Source organism: Leuciscus leuciscus (genome assembly GCF_965113295.1).
Source record: "Leuciscus leuciscus genome assembly, chromosome: 20".
In the NCBI taxonomy this organism is placed as follows: domain Eukaryota; kingdom Metazoa; phylum Chordata; class Actinopteri; order Cypriniformes; family Leuciscidae; genus Leuciscus; species Leuciscus leuciscus.
The window spans coordinates 6,833,084-6,857,452 of NC_138744.1; the positions used below are offsets into that span (position 1 = coordinate 6,833,084).

Consider the following 24,369-nt stretch of genomic DNA (forward strand, 5'->3'; position numbering starts at 1 on the left):
CGGTGCAGCCTTGTTCTCCCTCTATCCAATGTGTCCTGGTAGACTATTTCTGTAGGGAATTTTTGTTTTAGAGTTGTGGAAATAGTATTCACTTTCTTTAGACTACCTCATCAGTAAAAGTCGTACAACCAGACTGTGGAAACACTACATGACAAGCAAAAGTCTTGCATTGAAAACCTTAAGTGAAAGTAGTAGTGACATTCACCTGTCCTAAACAATGAACAGTAAAAAGTCAAAATGCAGTATAACGATCCCATCAGTGTTTCATAACCATGATGTTCCTGTATTAATGTTAAGCTGCATTAATGTGCATGTTGGATTTCAATGCTGTAGCCTAGATGTATAAGGTTTAGCTCATTTTATATGCTTCCATCTATAGATAGATGGTTACATATCTATATAGTGATATAGTGTGTAGTTGCCAGTGTGTGATGAGCATGCGTGGCACAACAATGGGCAGCAACACAGTGACAGTTGAGGGAAAAGACCGTTTTGCCTGTAACTAGTTTGTAGATTTGTAAAACCTTTATTCTGTTAGTGAAAATACTATAAAGGGGAATATATATCTGATAAACCTGATCAAAAACCACTATGGCAAAAGCCCTCAAATATGGACTAGATTGCACCAGAGAGGTTTAAGATGCTGAATCGACATAAGACAGCAACGTCACTATCCATGCCATTTGATGGTAATAGAAACATGCCTTAGAAACATTGCTAAGCTACGTAATATGCTATCAGTTTCTGATGCAGAAAAGTTCGTTCATGCATTCATGACCTCGAGACTGGATTACTGTAATGCTTTACTAGCTGGTTGTCCTGCATCCTCAATAAACAAGCTACAGTTAGTCCAAAATGCCGCCGCTAGAGTTCTTACGAGATCAAGAAAATATGATCATATAACACCGATTTTATCATCACTGCATTGGTTACCTATAAAGTTCCGTATTAATTACAAGGTATTGCTACTGACCTATAAAGCCCTAAACGGCTTAGCTCCAGTCTATTTAACGGATCTTTTATCACCCTATAATCCATCGCGCTCTTTAAGATCACTAAATTCAAGGCTTTTGGTCATACCTAGGATATCCAGAACCACCAAAGGAGGGAGAGCATTCTCACATTTGGCTCCAAAACTCTGGAATAGTCTTCCTGATACTGTTCGTTGCTCAGACTCGCTCTCCCAGTTTAAAACTAGATTAAAGTCGCATCTCTTCAGCCAGGCATTCATATAATCCTACAGTTCAAACTACAATCCGGCCTCTAGCTCATAAATGCCAGAGGAGAACTGGCCCCCGACTGAGCCTGGGTTCTCCCAAGGTTTTTTTTTTCTCCATTAGGTCACCTGATGGAGTTTTAGGACACCATTAGGTCACTTGATGAAGTTTTTCGGTTCCTTGCCACTGTTGCCTTTGGCTTGCTCAGTTGGGGATATTTTGGGGATATTTAATTTAATTTTATCAATCAATAAATTCCTCTTGAAACAAACTTTGTTGTATTATTTTAATTTAATACTGTGAAGCTGCTTTGATACAATCTGTATTGTGAAAAGCGCTATACAAATAAACTTGACTTGACTTGACTTAATACAATTGAAAACAATATGCTTGACGGCTATTTTGAGTGTGGATATAATAAAGACACAAGTTTAAAATTCATAACCAATTTATTAACAAACTGGATAAAGCCATCAAGTTCTTAAAAGAACTCCAGCACAGAAAAAAAAAAAAAAAAAAACACACACACACACACACACACACACACACACACACACACACACACACACACACACACACACACACACACACACACACACACACACACACACACACACACACTTTAAATGTCACACAGCTACTTAACGTTAGTCGTGTTGAAATATAGCTTACAAGAAATTGGTATAGGACAGTACAATTTAAAAAGTATATTAGGATGTGGAAAGAGTGAGCAAGGAAAGAAATATTTGTTTTATTTTTTAAAGAGGACTGGACTGGAAAGAAGAATATAATAAAAAAGTGACATGATAATAGTCAGCAGATGGCAGTAATGTAACATATTGGATACCAACTGCCTTAAAAACCCAAGGAAGAAGAAGAAGAAGAAGAACGTTAGTCGAGCGACCGCTTACCTGACAACCTTGTGAGCGCCTGTCGGTCCGTCCTTTCCCAGGCTCTGTCCGCCTGTCAGCGCTGTGTCATCCGAGAAGTGTCAGCTCTTATTTTGAAAAGGGCTTTTTGAGGGGGCGTGACATCACATTGAAGCAATACCCCTGATTGGCTGACTACACGTGTGGATCGTAGTCACACACCTCTGCGGAAAGATAGTGCCAAAAAGATCTGTAGACGCGTGTAGAGGGATCGGTGAATGCCCTGTGATCTGCAAACGCGTGTAGAGGGATCGGTGAATGCCCTGTGATCTGCAAACGCGTGTAGAGGGATCGGTGAATGCCCTGTGATCTGCAAACGCAGATTCAACACTTGCATGCTGAGCTTTGCACAGAATGTGTAAGAATGTATTTTTACAGTGGTTTGAAAATACAAGTTAAACCGTGTTTGTTTGCAAATTGTGAGGAGGGCATTTGTAGATTTTTTTTATGGAAAAAACAGCGAAACAGTTGTGCCAAAATTCTGAAAACAAATGCAACACAATCTACAAACAAATAATGACCCTCATGCGCAGACAAATCACTTTGCATTCATTCAAATTCTGGTTGTCAAGTACAAGTCACTGATTTCTATTTGTGAATCATGAAGAGTCTGTTTGTGGATTTTTTATCTATTTGGAGATCTTGTTTTACATTTGCGGATCATGAGGAGTTTGTTTGCAGATTTGGAATCTATTTACAGATTGTGTTTTACATTTGCAGATTTTAAATGTTTTTTGTAGATCTTGTTTTGTGTTTACAAATTGTAATATGACTCATAGTCTCTTCATTTTCAATGATTATGGCATTATTTTGTCACAACAGCGAAAGAATAGTGCCAGAAATCTGAAAACAAATGTGACACAATCTACAAACAGAACATGATCTTCACCTGCAAACAAGTCACTTTACATTCATTCAAATTCTGGTTTTCAAGTACAAGTCACTGATTTCTATTTGTGAATCAGGATGTGTTTATTTGTGGATTTTTTTATCTTTTTGTAGATCATGCTTTATATTTGTGGATCACAAAGAGTTTGTTTGAGGACTTTGTATCTATTTGTAGATCTTGTTTTACATTTGCGGATCATGAGGACTTTCTTTGCGAATTTTTAATCTATTTGTAGATTGTGTTTTGTGTTTACAAGTTGTAATATCTATTTGTGACTTTTAGTCTGTCCATTTTCAATGGTTTTGGCATCAATTTACCCCCATAGAGTTGATTGTCCTTGGAAAATGTTACATCTCGCCTCTGAGAAAGGGCTGACCATCAATTGGCAGGATTCCACAAGAGAGAAAGGCGAGAGAAGAGGAACTTAATTGTTGGAAATAGGAGGAAAATTCACATGTAAATTTGGTCATTTGGTTATTGCAAAATAACAGAAAAGAAAAATGTATAAGAATGGCTCCTTGGCCAGAGACAAATTCAGATGTCCTGCAGGAATCTCGGTTTTGTTGCTTTCTTCAATATAGTCTAATTTCGACTTCTGGATCTCTGCCTCCTGAGCTTCATTTGCAAGAAAGAGATGACTTTTCTCCACAACACTATAAGCAACTAACACTTTAACGCTTCAAAAAGTTCATAAAGAGATCATAAAACAAATCCATAAGTATTGAGTAGTTTAGTCCAAATTTTCTGAAGAGATTCGATCGCTTTAAATGATAAACAGATTTAATTTAGGCTTTTATTCACATACAAACATTGATCAGCGAACATAAACAGAAGCTCAACTGAACTTGCTTGACATGTGAGAACAAACCTCATTGGTTCTTGCAGAAGCTCAAACGTGATGTGCAACACAAGAACGAACCTCATTGGTTCTCGCATGTCAAGCGAACATGCTTGAGCTTCTGTTTACCACAACTGGTATGTATGCTTGATGAATGTTTATATGTGAATAAAAGCCTAAATTCAATCTGATCATCATATAAATATGTGTCTATTCAGAAAATATTGGACTAAATGGCTAAATTCATCAAAAATATCTTCATTTTTGTTCCGAAGATTAACGAAAGTCTTACAGGTTTGGAACGCCATGAAGGTTGAGTAATTAATGACAGAATTGGCATTTTTGGGTGAACTATCCCTTTAACAAATGACCCCAGTGGGCAAACTTCCTTAGCATGCAGAATAATAAAACATTCTGTATACATGCCTAATCAGAGAGTTAACTTTTAAAATGACAAAGTACATACACCAAATGATTCAATATTTTGTCTTATGAATAAGAGAAGTGAATTTTTTTTTTGTTGCATAAAATAGAAACAAATACAAGATATAATAAAAAATTATGAGACTAATCATTGCCATGGGTTTTTATTTTTGACTCAAGTACTTTCAGTTGCGTGTGTGTATGCGGAGGCACAGAACACTTGAATCCTATTGCCTTTTCTCACAAGATCAACTCTAGTGGTTGAATGTCTGGATATTCTCAGAGTTCTTGTTAGATTCTGGCCAAGTGTATCTTTGCCAAGTTTACTTGGATATTCAGAGCATAGCTATAATATATAAAGTCCGTTGCTCTTTGGACTGTTTATCATTTAGACTATTTTGTAAAATAGACTTGAATGTGAAATGTGGGAGGCTTTAGGCTCTTGTCAGTTCACACCGGTCTTTACTCAAGTTTATTTCATTGCACAGAAAGGTTAAGACACATAGGGTTATAATCAAATTCATTAAAGAGGAGAGAAAACTGATCGATTCATAATGATCCACAGTATATAAACAGCTCAAAGACAGGAATTAAAACAACAGTTTTCACTTTTAAAAAAAATTTTTTTTTGTAAATAATGTATTGCATTCACAAAATCTCTATCTGCATCATCTTCCAAGTACCCATCCAAAACATTTTATTAAAGGTGCAGTGTGTGATTTTTAGCGGCATCTAGTGGTGAGGTTGTGAATTGCAACCAGCAAAAGTTACGGTGGCCGACATTACAAGATTGTCATCGTCTGAGACAGCAGAGTCGCCAGTTAAGCAATGAGCTTTCTTTACAAAGATAAATTAAGAAATGATGTTTACTTTATTATTCAGTAAAACGATTTGTTGCAACATATCAGGACATATTTCTCCAATCAGGAATGAGCTGATATTTATGATATTGATTTTACACATGATATTGCCCCTCTACCTTCTTGGAAGAAAGCAGCCACTTCTGACCATTTCTGTTTTCAGAATGCCACAAGAGAGGAAATGAACACCAGACAGCGTATATTGGTGTCCCTCAGTTCTGATGTTTGCAGCAAACACAGTGAAGCATAAAGGCAGGACACCGAGGTCTGAGGCAAAAGACTTTGCCATTTGCCATTTAACCGTGCAAGAATATATAAGAATATATTCCAACATTCACTGAAACACACACACAGTTCTGTAAGCTTTCACAGAAGTTCACAAAAGTATTATTATATTTCAGTGTTGGCTATATAGGCCTAGGCTATAATTTACCAAAACCTGGTTGTTACTTCAAAATGCCTTGTTACTAGTCGTTGTCTTTATACAGCAAATTTAACTTAGTGAAGACCCTGTCTGTGCACAATTAAAATAAATCTATTTAAAAATGTTGAAGAATGATTTTATTGCATTTTAATGAATGTTAAAACTGCCCTTGTGAACTGTTGCATCCGTCCCCTGTTATGGGGTTCAATTTTGGCTTTCCATTACAAACAGTCTCTGAGAAACTCAAGGAAATGCAAAACATTTTGCCACCGTCCCCACTCTCCCCAATATGACAAAATTGCAGCCTGATTGGAATTTTCTCACAATAAACTTATTCTGTATAATTTTCTTTTTCTACACACATCATGTTTAATCTCAAACGTAGTTTACGCTTGACTGACACTAATGTCTTCTTAGTAACCATGTACACCAAGTTTTGGTAAAAGTCCAAAACTTTTAGGTTACATGTGGTGGAAATGTCCAAAACTGCGGGGATCTCTTTGAAATACTCCTAAAAAAAAAAAAAAAAATATATATATATATATATATATATATATATATATATAAAAATCTCAAAATATCCTAAATATTGCAAAGGTTTATGAACGTTTCGCTCTTTGTTCAGATCATCATCGTTTTAAATGTAATATTTAAAATTGTATAATAAAGTTTATTAAAGTCTGGGCGCGGTCAGAGCACTAAAATCTTCATCAAAGGCATTCAAAGCAAATAAATTAAAGCATGGCAAGAACGTTTCAGGCGATCTTTACATAACAAAAATAAGAGTTTAAATCTGTTACAAACCCAGGGAAGAAAAACAGAAAGAAAAAAAAAACACTAAAACTCCATTCTGTGTTCAGTCAGGGGTTTTGCCAAACTCCGTAGGAAGTCCATCCTCGTTCAAGAAGACTGAGGCAGTGAGTGCGGAAGTGAAACACAAGTTGGCCACACAAAGGACGCGTGAACGGCATAAACAGAGCACATTAAAACAACCGTCCGATCAAACAAACAGGTAGGCCTATTATACCCTTAAACATTTCTCAATATTGTTATCACACATAGTCGGTCGCATTACATCCAGCAGTTTGTTTATATCGATCGTTTTGTGTCGATCAATTCTGTTAGCTTATTTCGATTTAACTTTGACTAGTTTACTTTCGCTTCTCTCAACGAGAACAGCAGCTGTCGATGTTTCGTTACTTTGTTTCCTTTGCAGTATCATATGTTTACCTTTGCTGATTTCTATTCACCGCTAAACTGTTTAATATACTTCTCGTTTTCAGATTTAACTACAGTATATACAGTATGGCCACTATAGACACTGTGTACAACACCACAACAGAGCAGCAGCCCAAATCCAGAAAATGGTTAAACGTGCCATCAGAGAATCTGGAGAAAATTCGATTTGTGATCAAAGTGATTGAAGTGGTAAGTAGCACCTTGGTCTGAAAACAAATGTGACCTTTTGTAGTATGTGATCTCTAAATATTACTGCCTTTAAATATGTTATTTATATGTAGGCTACCAGTCAAAAGTTTGGAAACATGAATACTTTTTTATGTTTCTGAAAGAAGTCTCTTCTGCTCACTAAGGCTTTATTTATTTGATCAAAAATACAGTAAAACAGTAATATTGTGAAATATTAGTAGGCCTACAATTTAAAAGAACTGCTTTCTGTTTTAATATGTTTTAAAATGTTTATTTTAAAACTGGTAAAGCTGAATTTTCAGCATCATTACTCCAGTCTTCAGTGTCACGTGATCTTTTAGAATTGATTCTAATATGCTGATTTGCTGCTCAAGAAACATTCATTCATTATTATTATCAATGCTGAAAATAGCTGTGCTGCTTATATATATATATATATATAACTTTTGTTTGGAAACCATGACACACAGATGTTTAAAGGGTTGGAGTAAGTAATTATTAAAAAAATATTATTTTATTCAGCAAGGATGCATTAAATTGATCAAAAGAGACAGTAAAGACATTTATATTGTTACAAAAGATCTATTTCAAATAAATGCTCTTCTGTTTACCTTTCTATTCATCAAAGAATCCAGACATAAATGTATCACGGTTTCCACAAAAATATTAAACTTGCAAAAGTGGTTTTCAGCATTGATGAAAATCAGAAGCATTATTGATAACTGAGCACTAATAATAATTGATATTAATTAAGCACAAAATCAGCATTTTACTAAGATTTCTGAAGGATCATGTGACATTAAAGACCAGAGTAATGATGCTGAAAATTCAGCTTTGACATCACATAAATAAATAGCATTTAAAATGATATTAAAACAGAAAACAGCTAATTTAAAGTTTTATAATATTACAGTTTTTACTGTATTTTTGATACAATAAATACAGCCTTGGTGAGCTTAAGAGACTTCTTTCAAAAACATAAAAAATCGTAATGTTTCCAAACTTTTGACCGGTATTGTGTATAACCCTTCAAACAAAAGTAAACAGTAGGACATGGTTTGAATTAGAGGTCATAGTGTCTAAGTGGTTAGTCTGGTGTAATGACAGTTAAAACACAATTCAAGTTAAGCTGGCATTATTGGAACTCCATTGTGTAAGTTTCCCTGAAAGTGTGTAATAGTAAACAGCAATGCTGGCAGTACGTTGAATACTGTTACATGTTAATGAAGCATTCTGCTAAATGAATCCACTGCCATGTCACACATTCTTGTTAATGCAAATGTTCTAAACTTTTTGTCTGCAATTATAAGCCACACTTATTTTCCAAAGAAGCATGGGCATTTCAGAATTGCAGTCATATGCCGCTTGGCTGTTGATCATGGGGCTTTTTATAAAAAACATTGGGAGTTTGAGACTGTTGGCCATTGTTCAAGTTAGAGATTCCCTCCATTTCATTGGTATCTTCCATATGTGTCAAACTGAGTTGTGTAATTGATCACAGAGCAGATCATGCTGCATGCATCTTGGTTCACTCAGTGCTGGCTGTTCGAGTGGCTATTTAGTAGATATTGCTTGTGCTTTGGATAGAGATGCAGTAGACTCATGTAAGGCGAGGTCATGGTTTATTTCGTATAAAGGTCAACGTCATTCTTCTCTAACTACTGCAGTGTTTACGTTTCTTATCTTGCACACAATAAACGTTAGACAGACCTTCCCTTTTTAATTCCAAATACTGGCATGGACTTGACAGATTTATGCTAAATCTGATGCTCCATGTTGTTGGATATGAAAATGTTCCAAATGTTTTTGTGCTTCAAATGAATGAAGGAATTCAATTTGGTAAATTTTCTTGATTTGATGAGTGACCTAGAAATGGTGTAGAATCTAAAATGTTTCTTATTCATTTTAGTTCATTAAGTTTCTTTGTTTTAAAATTAAATTCTTTTAAGATATTTTGTGGTTTATATTGGACTTTGAATGTGGTCTGAAAAATTCAGAATCAAGTCCACTGTATAGCCTACTTAATCTTTTAGCATTAGCCATTGAACAACCTATCAGTTTTATAATTTTCAGTGTCACTCATTGGTTGTCAATTTATTTAAGTGTTTGAATTTGCACATAAAAAAAAAAAAAAAAAAAGACCAAAGGGCATTGTCTGCTTGCATGTGACATGCTAAGTAATATCAGGTGTAAGAAATGCCTGTCTGGTTTTAAACTGTGAATGCAATTAGAGAGCAGATGCTAAATTCAATTACAGACTCAACTTTCACAGTATGTTGTGGAGAGTCAAAAAGTTTTCGAAAAGCAAGCATCTTTAAGTACAGGGAAGAACACATCAGAACACATTCAATTTAGCCAATAATTACCACATAAAGGTCAAATCCTTATGACTATATTCTCATATAAGTCCAGGGCTTGGTCTCATGTTTCTCTGGAAATTAGATTTTATCAAGTATTTCTCCTGTGCGTATTCAGGGAAATGCTGCTGGAGTTTTTTGTCCATGTACCCTAGTGTTCTCCTCGTGACACGCATTGATCTAATGACACGGAACAAAAACCTAATGACTTAGAATTTAATCATAAACAGTTTAAATTGTAAACAGTACTTCTTTCTGAGGTTTGAGTTTGTTCTTCCTTTGAATTAAGAAACATAAGATTTTATGCCCTGATGTTTGAAATTCCTTACTTCTAATTTTCACCTGAAACACCTGGTACTTTCCATGTGAAACCTCATCTAGATCAGTTGCAATGCTGAAGCTGGTTCTTAGAGGCCCTAGGAAGGAGAGGATCTTTCCTCATCTAAATCCAAACCACTTTACCAAACTATAAGCCTGGCAAGCCAGACCTACATCAAGATGTTAGGTCTGGCAACTCACCATTGGCACGGCTCAATCCGAGGGGCGGGATAAACGGTTGTGTTTCAAATTCCCTCTGCACGCAATAGGACAGCGCTACAACCAACCAGAGCGTTTTCCCACCAGCGGAGCTAGTTGATAGATTCAACTTTTGCCGTATCTGGTCGGCAAAACTACGAAAACATCTTCCTTTTTTAAGAATGCTCTTTTCTCAAAGAACAGCTTAATTCCAAGTCCTCCAGAGTCGCGGCCAAAGCCGATTCGAAAGACTGTTCGCCAGCAGCAGCAGCAGCTCTTCTTTGTTTTCAAGTAGCAGGGAACCGTCGCAACTCTGTCGTCATTATGTTAAGCCCGCCCCACCTACTCTATACACGATGTGATTGGCCTGACTAGAGTTTGGTTTTTCCAGCTCGAAAGTCAACGGAGAGTTGCTAGACTACACTGGCTGCAAAATAAATTTGCTGCCGCTAGGGTGCGTCTAGATTTCTAGGCTACCAAACTATTATCTACAACCCAAAATGTTTCTTTTAAAGGTGCAATAAGCGATTTCTGAGAAACGCTGTTGATATTTGAAATCACCAAAACAAGCACATCCCAATCTTTATAGCTCCGCCCCCAAATTCACAAACATGCTATGCAACACAGGCACCTCCCCCTAATGAGTGGACACGCCCCTTACTGCTGATTGGCTACAAGTGTGTTTTGGTTCTGGTCCGAGTCACTTTCACAAGGGCTTCTCAGAAAACGCTTACTGCACCTTTAAGTACTATATAAAGCCACTGGATGTTTGCAGCTGCTCTGTTCATGGTTATTACCTGAATCTAAATCTAAAGCCATAAAAATTAAAATTAATGTTAAAGGGATAGTTCACCCAAATGTTAATAAAAACTACAATAACATCTCAGTGGTACGAAAAATATCTGTGTCTGTTTTAAATAGTCAAAGAATTCCCATTGGTAACACTTGGAATATCTGTTAAAAATACACCGATATTCGGTGTATTTTTTTACGTTTTTTTGTGTTTCTTAAGTTAGCTAGACAGCTATTTTTATGCAGGCACACCCAGTTGTGTCGAGTGAAACCAACCTACCCAATGTACTCAGCAGAGAACCGATATCTGACCACAATCAAGTTACTGTACTGTAGTGTGAAGAGATGTGATGCTCTGAAGGTTATAGCACTTTTAAGCACTTAATGAAATAATTTTTTCAGGAGCTCCTGTAGCAAAGCTTTCAGCGTTTTTACATTTAGACTTCAGACTGAAATCAGATATGCTTTCATTTAACCATTTTAATTTAGCATGCTTTGTTACATTTTGAAGTAATTTCACTCATAAACGTCTAAAATAAGCCTCATGTTTTTTTGGGGGGGCGGTGAGCGGGCAGTGTCTCTATTCTGGTGAACAGCAATTATGGTTTATCCGGCTCATTTGGATGGAAGATTTTGAATGGATTCTGTGTGGTAGTGATAAGGTTCTGTATAACATTGTGTGTTGTGGACTTGCCCTGTTCCTTCCTAGAAGTCAAGGCTCAAAGCGTTATGAGTCAGACATGTGGGCTGTTCTGGCTTTGACGTTGCTTCTGATTAAATTGTAACTTGTATAAATGAGAACACTTAGGATTTCCTGTTCCTCCTCAGTACTTGTTATACAGGTTTTTTTTTTTCTTTTCTTTTGTTTCTTTTCATTTTTGCCTGAATCCGTTCTCTTTTTACCAGGTGAATGTCAGGCAAACACCAACTGTTTGTGATAGGCATGTTAGAAGATTGATAAAATGGTTTATTGTTACTATTATTATTATTTTCCATGCTGTTTCCCCCTTGTCATAGTGATTTATAACAATGTATTTAGGTTCTCAAACTGTGTTAAAACTTCAAGCATATTAGTTATTGCTATGCATTTTATTAATGATTTAAAATAAATTATTTTCTATTTTCTTACCAAGTTAAACAGCAGAAATGATGTAGAAATATTCATCAGAACAAACAATAGCCAGGGTTATTTTATAGGGACTTCTCATAATTATTTGAGTCACCTCATAGCTTGGCTGCGTCATTTACAGTGTAATTGTGTGCCTGTTTTAGTTTTCTAAAGGGAAGTGGAGTGAAAAGTCTCCTGGAATTGATGTAACTGCGAATACTTCGTCTTTGGACTGGAAGATCATTTAATAGTTTTCCATGTGACTAAAACAGAATGAGTTCAGCATGATGATATCACACGTCTTTCATGCATGTGATATTAGTGAAAAGGAAACACAATTAAATAAATTGTTTGCTTGGGTGTGTGTGTGTGTGTGTGTGTTTTCCCAGAGTGAGTGTCCTTGGTAATGGGAAATCCCCTACCTGTAACTGCTGTATTTACAGCACACCTGCTTCTTTCAGTTTCAAATTGTGACCTGCAGATACATGTGCCCTAATACATACAGCAACTTCCTTCAGATTAAATACAATATTTTGTCACTGAGGAAAATCCAAACAAATCTTTCATATTGTCTTGTGTTACAGGATTAGAGGTATTTACACTAAATCAGCCAATACTGAAAGCTGGTGGTTAATTAATGCAATTGGATTTAATTTCTGTGTCCCCTCAGCTCCTTTCGTTCGTGGCGTTTGTGATGGAGGAGGTCGTGTCCAACTGTTCAAGCTGTGGGCCGCTCTACTTCTTTGAGTTTGTCAGTTGCACAGCCTTCCTCTTCACACTGTTGCTCCTCATCCTCCTGGCTACAACGTTACACCAGAGAGTCGGAATTAACAGCTGGCCTACTCTGGTGAGTCAAAAACACAAAAACTTGCTTTTAAATCTACTACTACTATTATTATTATTATTATTATTATTATTATTATTATTATTATTACTTGCAATATGTTGCAAGGCCTACTCTGGTAAGTCAAAAACACAAAAACTTGCTTTTAAATCTACTACTACTATTATTATTATTATTATTATTACTTGCAATATGTTGATATTAATAATAATACTACTACTAATAATAATATTATTATTGTTGTTGTTATTAATAATAATAGCATAGCAATAATAATCTCAATATTATTATTATTTAAATATCAACATATTAATAATAACTTATTAATAATAAGACATGTACAAATATTAATCAGAACATTATCATCAACACCAATAATAATAATAGTAATAATAATAATATTGTTGATATGATATCAACTTATTGTTAATATAAAATTAGGATTATTATTATTTAAATATCAACATATTGTTGTTAATAATAATAATAATAATAAAATATTAACTTATAAGAAATGTTATTGAAATATTCATTAGAACATTATCATTAACAACAATAAATGTTGTTATTAATATTATAATGATAATAATATTAACATATTGTTAATAATAATATCAACTTATTTATTAATATGTTGATATTATTAATGATGATGATAATAATAATATCTAATAACTTATTATTATCATTATGAATGATATCAACTTATTATTATGAATTATGATAATATTATTATTATGTTAATGATGAAAATATATATATTTTGATATTAATAAAAAAAAAATCATAAACAAAAATACATTTCAGTTTATTATGTTCTACACTAAAATATTTGACCGCATCTTACCAGTGAGAATCAAGTATTCTAATTTACAGTTTTTATCCAATTTAAACTTCTTTTAATTTTCCCATAGGATTTTGGATACACAACAGCTATGGCATTCCTGTTCCTCATTGCCAGCATTGTGTTTGCGACAGACAATGGTCAGACGAGCCTGGAGCAGGGCACTGTGGTATGATGCTGCTTCATCTGTGCTTTATATGATATGACAAAATACCGACTTGCTAACATTTACCTGTCTTTCCTGTATTACAGGCATTTGGCTTCCTGGCCACGGTGGCCTTCTTTGCTGACTGTGGCTACTTTTGGAAAGTTCGCGGTATTCCTTGCCGAAAGGGAAACAACCAACCACCAGACACCACACCAAGACCAGAGAATGAGAAACTTAATTCTAATGGAACTGAATAAGGCTTGCTTTTAAAGCTTTTTTCCCTTTTGACAAAATTTTTTTTATACATGAGAAATGTTTTTTTACCCACAGCAAAAAAAATCTTAATATTTCCATTTCAGTCAGTTACTAACTGGCATGTTGGACCAGTTTTATACTGTGCCTTAGCTGTTTTTATTTTTTTACATGAGTCTTAATTTCACAGTTGAATTAGAAATCATTCCTATCTAGCGGTTTCTCGGTTTGGGAATCACTTCTATTATTTTGGCATTACAATTTTTACACAGAAAAAAAAAGCCATACTTTTGTTTGAGTACACTAATGAAGTTTTCGGCCCTATTGGAGTGTGTTTTCTGTGCCGTTGTAGACTTATCTTATGAGTTAACAAGTACAAAAAGATGCACTGTATTTCTAAAAGAAGTACTCACTCCTGATGTTTTTATAGTTATATGTCCTGAAATAATATATTTTGGAGAAAAATCAGGGTTCGATCATGTTGAAATGAATGACTTATTACCTGTTTTATGGCACAGGAATATGGATATAATATTGGACACAATCATGAAATACATTTTTTTTTTTTTAACACTTGTGGGACAGGTAAATATTGCACTGTATACACAAATGTCCTTAAGTCAGTTTTACTGTTAAGATGTTGAGCTAAATGTGCTGACAGCAAGACGATGTTTTTATGGCCCTGTGATTATCATGTTTCACTGTGCAAGGGATGTCAGGGGTGTACAGTCATAGATTTTTTTATTGAAACAATCTGTAATTTTTGTATTGTGTGGAACTAGAAATGTTGTATATTTTTCTTTTGTGCTTTATCTTGTTCCATGTAAGCCCAGATTGTGTTTTTGTAAGCATGCTAAGCGATGAAGTGCTTTAAATCTGATTCCAAACCGATGTCTTTATTCGGAGGAATGTGCGTGAAAGGCCCAAATGTTTTTGTTAATGCCCGCGGAGATGAATGGACTGCAAGTTTCCGAGACACTAATCTGCCTTACGCTTCCACCCTCCTGTGCTGTACAACTGACTGCTGCTTTCTGTGTTAATTAAGCATAAGTGTATATTTTAAAACCACATATTTTGTTGATGCATTGAAAATAGCCAGCTTTCTTACTAAAACTTGGATAGATCATCTGGTTCGTTTTGATTATAGCTAAGGGCTTTATGAATTTTAAAATGCAAAAAGTTTGAATACCAGCATTGTTTTTACAAATGCATCACATGGAACATTTTACAGCACAGTTTTTTTGTAAACATCCTTCCATTCCAGTTAAGCAATAAATAGGTCCTGGGTCCAAATATAAGACTCCTGTTTTTATATGTGGCCTGTTCGGAAACATGCCTGTTTAGACTTCACAAACAAGGAATTTATACTTGAACAACACGGTTTATGTGGTTCTTTGGTTCAGTCACGTGCAGCGGTTTCACATTGAGTTCACTGCACTCTTCATCTACACAGATTTATGATATTTTGCATGTTTGTAGCTGTTTCTGATCTCAATATCTAAATGTAGCCCAGATACATAATTGTTTTTGTGAATTTATTTAGTTGATTCGCACGAGAGAGATGACAGGCTTTATTTGGTAAAACTGTATTTCCCTAAAGCTAACACTAGATGTCGCTGCCTGCAAAGTTACCATCTACAGATGATCGAAATGTGAGGTACTCTTTGAGGCCTACTACTGGAATAAAGTATGGTTTTGGTTGGATAACAATTGTGAATTTTTGAAGTAACATGAATGACTTTATTGCTCATAAAGTAGGTCCTAAATGTTTTATAATATGATTTATCCAGCCTAAAGCAGCGTAGGGTGGCTTGCTGGTCTTTTAGTCGGTCTCACAGTTTGGTCAGTTAGAAATTTCCCCAAACCCCTATAAAACCAGTTGGCTGACAGCAGGAATCGGTTAAGATCAGCACACAATCTTTGGCAGAGTGGTGTTATGGCACATTTTATGCGACATTTTATCAAAAAAAGCTTTTGCTGAAAAAAAGTCTTTAAACTGATTTGGTGATCTGATTTTAGAGCACCTTTTAACAGACCAGACTGGGACAGCAGCACATGTTTAGACTGGTTTAATCCGTTTTTAGCGGGGACATTTTAACAATGATGATGCTTGATTTGCATGTTTAAAAAACTTGCATGGATACATCCGCAATGTAAATAGCGTTGTGTGTGTGTGTGTGTGTGTGTATATATATATACACTCACCTAAAGGATTATTAGGAACACCATACTAATACTGTGTTTGACCCCCTTTCGCCTTCAGAACTGCCTTAATTCTACGTGGCATTGATTCAACAAGGTGCTGAAAGCATTCTTTAGAAATGTTGGCCCATATTGATAGGATAACATCTTGCAGTTGATGGAGATTTGTGGGATGCACATCCAGGGCACGAAGCTCCCGTTCCACCACATGCCAAAGATGCTCTATTGGGTTGAGATCTGGTGACTGTGGGGGCCATTTTAGTACAGTGAACTCATTGTCATGTTCAAGAAACCAATTTGAAATGATTTGAGCTTTGTGACATGGTGCATTATCCTGCTGGAAGTAGCCATCAGAGGATGGGTACATGGTGGTCATAAAGGGATGGACATGGTCAGAAACAATGCTCAGGTAGGCCGTGGCATTTAAACGATGCCCAATTGGCACTAAGGGGCCTAAAGTGTGCCAAGAAAACATCCCCCACACCATTACACCACCACCACCAGCCTGCAAAGTGGTAACAAGGCATGATGGATCCATGTTCTCATTCTGTTTACGCCAAATTCTGACTCTACCATCTGAATGTCTCAACAGAAATCGAGACTCATCAGACCAGGCAACATTTTTCCAGTCTTCAACTGTCCAATTTTGGTGAGCTCGTGCAAATTGTAGCCTCTTTTTCCTATTTGTAGTGGAGATGAGTGGTACCCGGTGGGGTCTTCTGCTGTTGTAGCCCATCCGCCTCAAGGTTGTGCGTGTTGTGGCTTCGCAAAGGCTTTGCTGCATACCTCGGTTGTAACGAGTGGTTATTTCAGTCAAAGTTGCTCTTCTATCAGCTTGAATCAGTCGGCCCATTCTCCTCTGACCTCTAGCATCAACAAGGCATTTTCGCCCACAGCACTGCCGCATACTGGATGTTTTCCCCTTTTCACACCATTCTTTGTAAACCCTAGAAATGGTTGTGCGTGAAAATCCCAGTAACTGAGCAGATTGTGAAATACTCAGACCGGCCCGTCTGGCACCAACAACCATGCCACGCTCAAAATTGCTTAAATCACCTTTCTTTCCCATTCTGACATTCAGTTTGGAGTTCAGGAGATTGTCTTGACCAGGACCACACCCCTAAATGCATTGAAGCAACTGCCATGTGATTGGTTGATTAGATAATTGCATTAATGAGAAATTGAACAGGTGTTCCTAATAATCCTTTAGGTGAGTGTATATACACAGTATATACAGTCATGTGAAAAAGAAAGGGCACCCTATTGAATTCTATGGTTTTTTGTATCAGGATATAATCGTCTGGTCCTTGGCAGGTCTTAAAATTATAAATACATAGACAACGACACATGATATATTACATTGTGTCATTATTTATTTATCAAAAACTAGGCCAAAATGGAAAAGCCATGGGTGACAAACTAAGTACAAGCTTACTGCTTCCATAGGAATTAAGAGGGAAAGTAACAGTCAGGCGCTGCTAATCAAATGTCTTTGACTACCTGATCATCAGCAAGTGTGATCATCACCTCTGAAAGCAGAAGTTTTGTCAGTTTGCTGGTCTGGAGCATTCACGTGTGTGTTAACACAATGGCAAGGAGGAAAGACAACAGCAATGATCTTAGAGAAGCAATTATTGCTGCCATCAATCTGGGAAGGATTATATGGCCATTTCCAAACAATTTGAAGTCCATTATTCTACTGTAAGGAAGATTATTCATAAGTGAAAAACATTCAAGACAGTTGCCAATCTTCCCAGGAGTGGATGTCCCAGCAAATTCATTTAAAGTTGCATCTGAACAAACCTCAGGAAAAAAATGTCCTTTGGACAGACAAGACCAAAGAGGAGATGTTTGACTATAATGCACAGCGCCAAGTTAGCCGAAAACTAAACACAACATCAGCACAAACACCTCATACCAGCTGTCCATCACTCTGGTGAAGGGTTGGTGATTTTTGGCTTGTTTTGCAGCCACAGGATCTGGGCACCTTGCAGTCTTTGAGTCGACCATTAACTCCTCTGGATACCAAAGTAAGAGTCGAATGTGAGGCCATTTGTCCGACAGCTAAAGCTTGTCCAAAATTGTGTCATGCAACAGGACAATGATCCCAAGGACACCAGCAAATAATGGCTGAAAGAAAAGAATCAAGGTGTTGTTGCACTTGCCCAGTCAAAATCCAGAACTCAACCTGACTGAAATGTTGCGGCAGGACCTCAATCAGGTGCTGTCTTAGACTAGTTCAGACCGGTTCAGACCTGGGTCTGTCTAAGACTGGTTCAGACCTGGGTCTGTCTATCAGAGCTGTGCATAAACAAATGCCCACAAACCTCAATGAACTGAAGCAACATTGTAAAGAAGAGCGGGCCAAAATTCCTTCAGAACGATGTGAGATACTGATTGTCATACAGAAAACAATTCCTTCAAAGTTTTGCTGCTGAAAGTGGCTCTACAAGCAATTGAATCATAGGGTAGTTTGTCACCCATGGCGGCTTTATTTTTGTTAAATAAATAATGACATGGTGTAATATGTAATTTGTTGCTGTTCATCTGAGGTTGTATTTACCTAATGTTAAGACCTGCTAACGACCAGATGCTTTTTGTGTTCTGATAGCTAAAACCATCAAATTCTAAAGGGTGTCCTCCTATCTTTTTCACATGCCTGTATATATATTGCACATTTTAATTAAGGAGAAGGGGCATAATCGAGAGTGTTTACCTGTAGAACCTCCCCTTAAAGTCCGCGTAACCGCTGAAAGATTCTTCAGTAGCGCGTGAAGGGGAGGGACCGCGCGCGAGATGAACGCGCTGCACTTTACTTTCACTCATTTGCAAAGCGGCTTGAGGATGGAGCTCGAATCCTTGTGTGGAGCATATGTCTTCTCAGTGCTCCGTGTTTGATGACAAGCAGACCCCATTTGCCTGGAATTATTGTTCATGTTCGTTAAAGGTGAGTGAAACGTTCTCTGATCTGTCACTGCAGTGCCGCTCACGAGCGCAGGTGCTTCATATAAAGGCGCGCGCTTTTATTTGCACCTTAATCACTTTAAAGTAAAAGAGGATGGAGGATTTTATTTTGGGGTTATTGGCTTACAGTAGTAGAGAACTTGATGATACGCTCTTGCAAGCTTAAGTTGTGGCACTAATGTCTTATACTCTGTTTATAAAGTTGTATGTTTTTATTTTTATTTGTATTTTTTTTACCGATGCAGTAATAGGCCTTCATGCACATTGATTCATTGAAGTTTTTAATGATTAAATTTGAAGCCTGCATACAATGTTGTTCTGTAATATTAACTAGAGAAAAACCTAAATTAATTAAATTTACTTTATTAGGCTATTTGTTTAATTTGTTCAACTGTCTTCATTCGATAGCATACTGTATAACTGCTTTAACTTGGACGGAAAACAGTTATAAAACCAGACATTTTTTTTATTAGTGCCTTATAATTATAAGTGCCTTTAAATGACCATAAGTCTGTTTTGATTTACAAATATGCATAGTAGGCTATAATTTTAAAAGCACTGTAGGCTGTCACTTACTTTTCTTTTACTTTCCTTTTAAAATGGTAGCCTACCTTTCTTTATGTTTTTTTGGCCCGGCTGCTTACAGCCTTCATTTATAAAGACGCGATTCCTTCAGTGTCCAGATGGGGGTGAACAATTAAAGCAAGTGATGTGCATGAGACCATCCTAAGTTTATTTTACTTGCACATGTCTATAGACAGACTTTTGTTTTACCTCTAACATAGCTGGATGTTCATGAGAACTTAGTAATGGGATTATGGACAAACATTAGCAGTATTATGTGTATTTATATGCACATGTGGCATTGACCATGTTACAACCATTTTGGTGACTCAATCTAATGTTACTTTACTAATTGTAGAATGTAATTGTAATAACAAGTGGCACAGTGAAAAGTTAAAGTAAATTAAAACTGGCCTTTTCTAAAACATTTTTAACAATATTTCATTGCAAAATTTTAATGATCTTTTCAAATAAGTTTGGGGTTGGTTATATATATATATTTTTTTTTTTTGGAAATAGATTATTACTTTTATTTATCAAGGATGCATAAAATGGGTCAAAAGTGACAGAAAATATTTATAATGTTACAAAAAAATTCGATTACAAATAAATGCTGTTATTTTGAACTTTATCAATGAATCTAGAAACAAATGTAGCATGGTTTACACAATATAATAAGTATAAATAGTTTTCAACAGATAATTTGTTTAAAGTGATAAATTGTTTCCTGAGCACCAAATCAGCGTTTTAGAATGATTTCTGAAGGATCATGTGACACTGAAGACTATGATTTTTAGCATATTGTCATACAGACATTCTGCTTGAGTCTTGGATATTCATTCCAAGAACATTCCTAGAAATCCTGGTTGTATTTGTGGAGTGTGTCATCTCAAAACATTCAAATGTTTCTTTGGGTTTCAGTTTTCCTTTATGTCAATACTATTACTATCTTCACATTCCTTTATCTCATATATATATATATATATATATATATATATATATATATATATATATATATATATATATATATATATATATATATATATATATATATATTTAATGTCTTATTTGAGGACATGTTTGATGAATTTTAGTTCTGAACAAGGGCTGATCTGTTCAGGGTTCCATCTTTTCATTATGTCATTGCCGTTTTCATGGGTGCCTTGTGTGTCACAAGTATTTAATGCTTCTCCATTTACAGAGTGTGTTATGTTCCAACTAATTAGCCAACTTCCTAAAGAATAATTAGCTGATTCATTTTCAATAGCTGCCTGCGGTCTTGTTCTCATCCTCATGTAATCGAGCAGGCTGATGAGACCATCACATCCAAGTGAATAATTGGTTTGTTGTAAATGACTGGAAATAAGGCTAAATGAGCTGAGATGGCAGGATGCAAGACTCCGGTGAGATTCCAGGCGACTGCATCATTCATTCTCTGTTGAAAGCCATTATTGGTGTTTGTCAAATTAGGCACACTGACTGTACGGAGAGGAAATTACCTGCTGAGAGATGGGGAGGAAAATGTGGTTAGCATCATGTTGAGAGAAAGGCGTAACACGCAAATGGGCCTCAGAGGTTGTATCTGACATGGCACTCCTGATGTTTGTTTTTAGCATAAGTGAAATTATGCTGAATGCTTGGTACTTAAAAATAATGTGATGACGAGATGTCATCATTAAAGTAGGCTTTAATCCAACTTCACTGAAGTTTAGAAAACAGTCTTTCATGTCACATTAGTGGCTTAGTGGTTGTATTCAATAACGTTCAGTGATTTGGGCTTGGTATGTCTTTTATAATGTTCTTGAGAGTCTCTTATGCTCATCAAGGCTGCATTTATCTGATCAAATATACAGTAAAAACTGTACTACTGTGAAATATGATTGTAATTTCAACTAACTTTTTTCTATTTTAGTATGCTGAATTTGCCACAGTGTCACATGATCCTTCAGAAATCATAATATGCTGATTTGGTGCACAAAAAATTTCGTATTATTATTAATGTTTAAAACAGTTGTGCTGCTTAATATATTTGTGGAAACCACGATACATTTTTTCCAGGATTCTTTGATGAATAGAAAGTTCAAAGCAACAGCATTTATTTGAAATATAATGTATGAATGTAAATGTTTTTTAGTGTCACATTTGATCAATTTAATGTTGAATTTCTTTAAAAAATTAAATTTGAACAGTAATCTATGGAAGCTTGTTTCACCCAAAAGTTATTGCATCTTTCTATTCTTTTGCAATTACACAATTGCAGACTTTATAACGTTTTATACGTTTATTCTTAGTTTATAACTGGCAGTTCTGACTTTTTCTTACAATTTCTAAGTTTGCATCTTGCTATTCTTATATTATAACTTGCTGTTCTGATTTTTTCTTGCAATTTCTGAGTTTATATCGCGCAATTGTGAGATATAAACATGAAATTGTTAGAAAAAAAGTCAGAACTGTGAGATATAAACTCGCAATTGTGAGATAAAAAGGCATAATTACCTTTTTTTTTTTTTTTATTCCATAAACAAGCTTCCATAGTAATCTAAATGCTGGTTCAAATCTCAAAAACCAGTGATAGGTGAGCTTTTGACATTCAAGAGAAGTGTGTATATGTATAATTTAGCATATTGGTGGGGCTCTGCATATCTTGATAATATTAATAATGTCAGTGTTTGATATAAGGGCAAGTGTTTGTGCTGTGTTGGAAATTCTGAGTTGTGAAGCAAAACCAGCTTAGAACCACCGCCTTAAATCATCTGCTATATCAAGATTAACCATGTAGACTTGAATTCTAAGAAATTCTATAATTATTATTATTATTTTTTTATTTGGCAAACATAGCATGATTTGCATATATAATTTTTTATTGCTTTTAGATAAAATCCTATAAACTCCAACAAGCCACATTTTCTGACTCTAATATAAGGATAATCAAAGGCACCAGGGGTTGGAGACGACCCGTGGCCTCTGCCTCTGCAGAAATGATTAAGAACCTGTTCCTGCTGGGAACAAACACTTCACACATACAGGTTCATTTATCAACAGGGCTGATTTATACACTGGGATCATTATGAAGGGTTCAAACTAAACGCTTTGTGCTGTTTTTAAACCTATTACTCACAGCACAAAGAAACTGACTGGGAAGAAATAGAGACAACATAATTTAAACAGGGATTTTCAGTGCACTACTGTACACAGAACTCTTCATTCTTGATTATTTCAACAGGCTGAATAACTTTATTGATTATTCCCGAATCTATTACCTTGAACATATCACCACAACATTTAAAACTGTGTCAGCTGTCATGTTGTGTGTTGCTGGATTTGATATATTACCTTCTGGCATGATCTCATTAATATTTATAACAGGTTTGCATATGTAAAGTATAGTTCTAGCACACAAATCGTTTTTTTTTTGACAGCTGCCACTTTATAAGTGGAATAACTTTAGAGATACATTTTCAAATCATCCACAAAGGTTCATAAGATATTGAATTCATAGAGTTCAATGAACAGAATAATTTTTTGTATTTGTTATAAATGAGATGAAGTATTTGTCACACTATTAAATTCAATGCAACTAAACTTTTTTAATTTAAACGCCATTATTTCCATGCAATTTTAAAGATTGCAAATGACTTTACATAAGTCTTAATTGATTTTTGTTTATAAATATGGACTTTAAATAAACCATTAAATAAAGGAGCAATGTTTTGTTTATACTCTACCGTTCAAAAGTTTGGGGTCAGTAAGATTTTTTTTAAAGGAGTTAATACTTTTATTAAGCAAGGATGCATTAAATTGATCAGAAGTGATACATTTACATTGTTACAAAAATATTATATATTAAATAAATGCTGTTTGAACTGTATATCATCAAAGAATCCTGAAATAAATGTATAATGGTTTCCATAAAAATATTAAGATGCATAACTGTTTTCAAAATGGATGATAATGTTTTTGATAATGATAATGTTTCTTGAGCACGTGACACTGATCATGTGAGTAATGATGCTGAAAATTCAGCTTTGCCATTACTGGAATAAATCACAATATATATAAAAAAAGTTATTTTAAATTGTAATAATATTTCCTAAGATTACTGTTTTACTGTATTTTTGATCAAATAAATGCAGCCTTGGTGAACAAATCTCTTCTTTCAAAAACATTAAAAAAAATTGTGTCAACCCCAAACGTTTGAAATAGTTTAAGTTCTAGTAACATCAGTTTCCACTAGCATTTTGTCAACTGGAGATTCATAAAAGTTTGTGCATCTTTAAAGTTGAACGCATTTTATAAGCTGTCAGTATGTTGCAATTTTATGTTTCATTGTCTTTCTAAACTGCGCTGTTGTTGAATTTAAGACCAGTGTATGAAGTTAAGAAACCTGAAGGTTTAGTATTGGACTGCAAAGAATGGCTCAGCATTCAAGCTCTGCACATAGATCTTGAATTACAGGGCTGTCAAAAATGTGTTGAGAGCTTTGAGTGTTAACAATATTATGATTGTAATGCATTCTGTAAAAGGAAGCAACTTTTGGAGTCTTGGGGAGATAGTATCATGGTATATATCCATGCTGACAGGCCACAGCTCCCCTGTGGAGAAACTCAGTATGAGATGAGAAATGAGAGAAGGGTTCAGCTGGAAATCTGTCTTTTGTTTATACTTGTCTATGATTGAAGCGCAAGTGAAGTGTTTCATCCAGTGTTATAACTGAGGCTGCTTCTCAAGAAACACCTGTAACAACTCATGACAGTGTAAGAGGCAGGTAGA

The 24,369-nt window shown here is 35.4% G+C and overlaps 3 protein-coding genes across 3 annotated transcripts in view; all 3 read left to right on the forward strand.

Moving 5' to 3' along the window:
* The window catches only part of LOC309483260 (IgGFc-binding protein), a 40,135-nt gene extending 38,550 nt beyond the window's left edge, over nt 1-1,585 (forward strand). Inside the window, exon 4 of the mRNA XM_082148967.1 lies at nt 1,188-1,585. The gene's annotated coding sequence lies outside the window, so the exon portion shown is untranslated. The remainder of the gene's footprint in view (nt 1-1,187) is intronic.
* A 4,859-nt stretch (nt 1,586-6,444) lies between these two features.
* On the forward strand, nt 6,445-15,167 carry cmtm6 (CKLF-like MARVEL transmembrane domain containing 6). Its single transcript, XM_082148974.1, has 5 exons — nt 6,445-6,592; nt 6,864-7,008; nt 12,452-12,628; nt 13,540-13,638; nt 13,722-15,167. Exons 2-5 carry the CDS (start codon nt 6,886-6,888, stop codon nt 13,872-13,874), a joined length of 552 nt encoding a protein of 183 aa, XP_082005100.1. The 5' UTR covers nt 6,445-6,592; nt 6,864-6,885; the 3' UTR covers nt 13,875-15,167.
* Nucleotides 15,168-17,293: 2,126 nt separating this feature from the next.
* Nucleotides 17,294-24,369, forward strand: part of cpne4a (copine IVa) — a 63,857-nt gene continuing 56,781 nt past the window's right edge. Inside the window, exon 1 of the mRNA XM_082148968.1 lies at nt 17,294-19,018. The gene's annotated coding sequence lies outside the window, so the exon portion shown is untranslated. The remainder of the gene's footprint in view (nt 19,019-24,369) is intronic.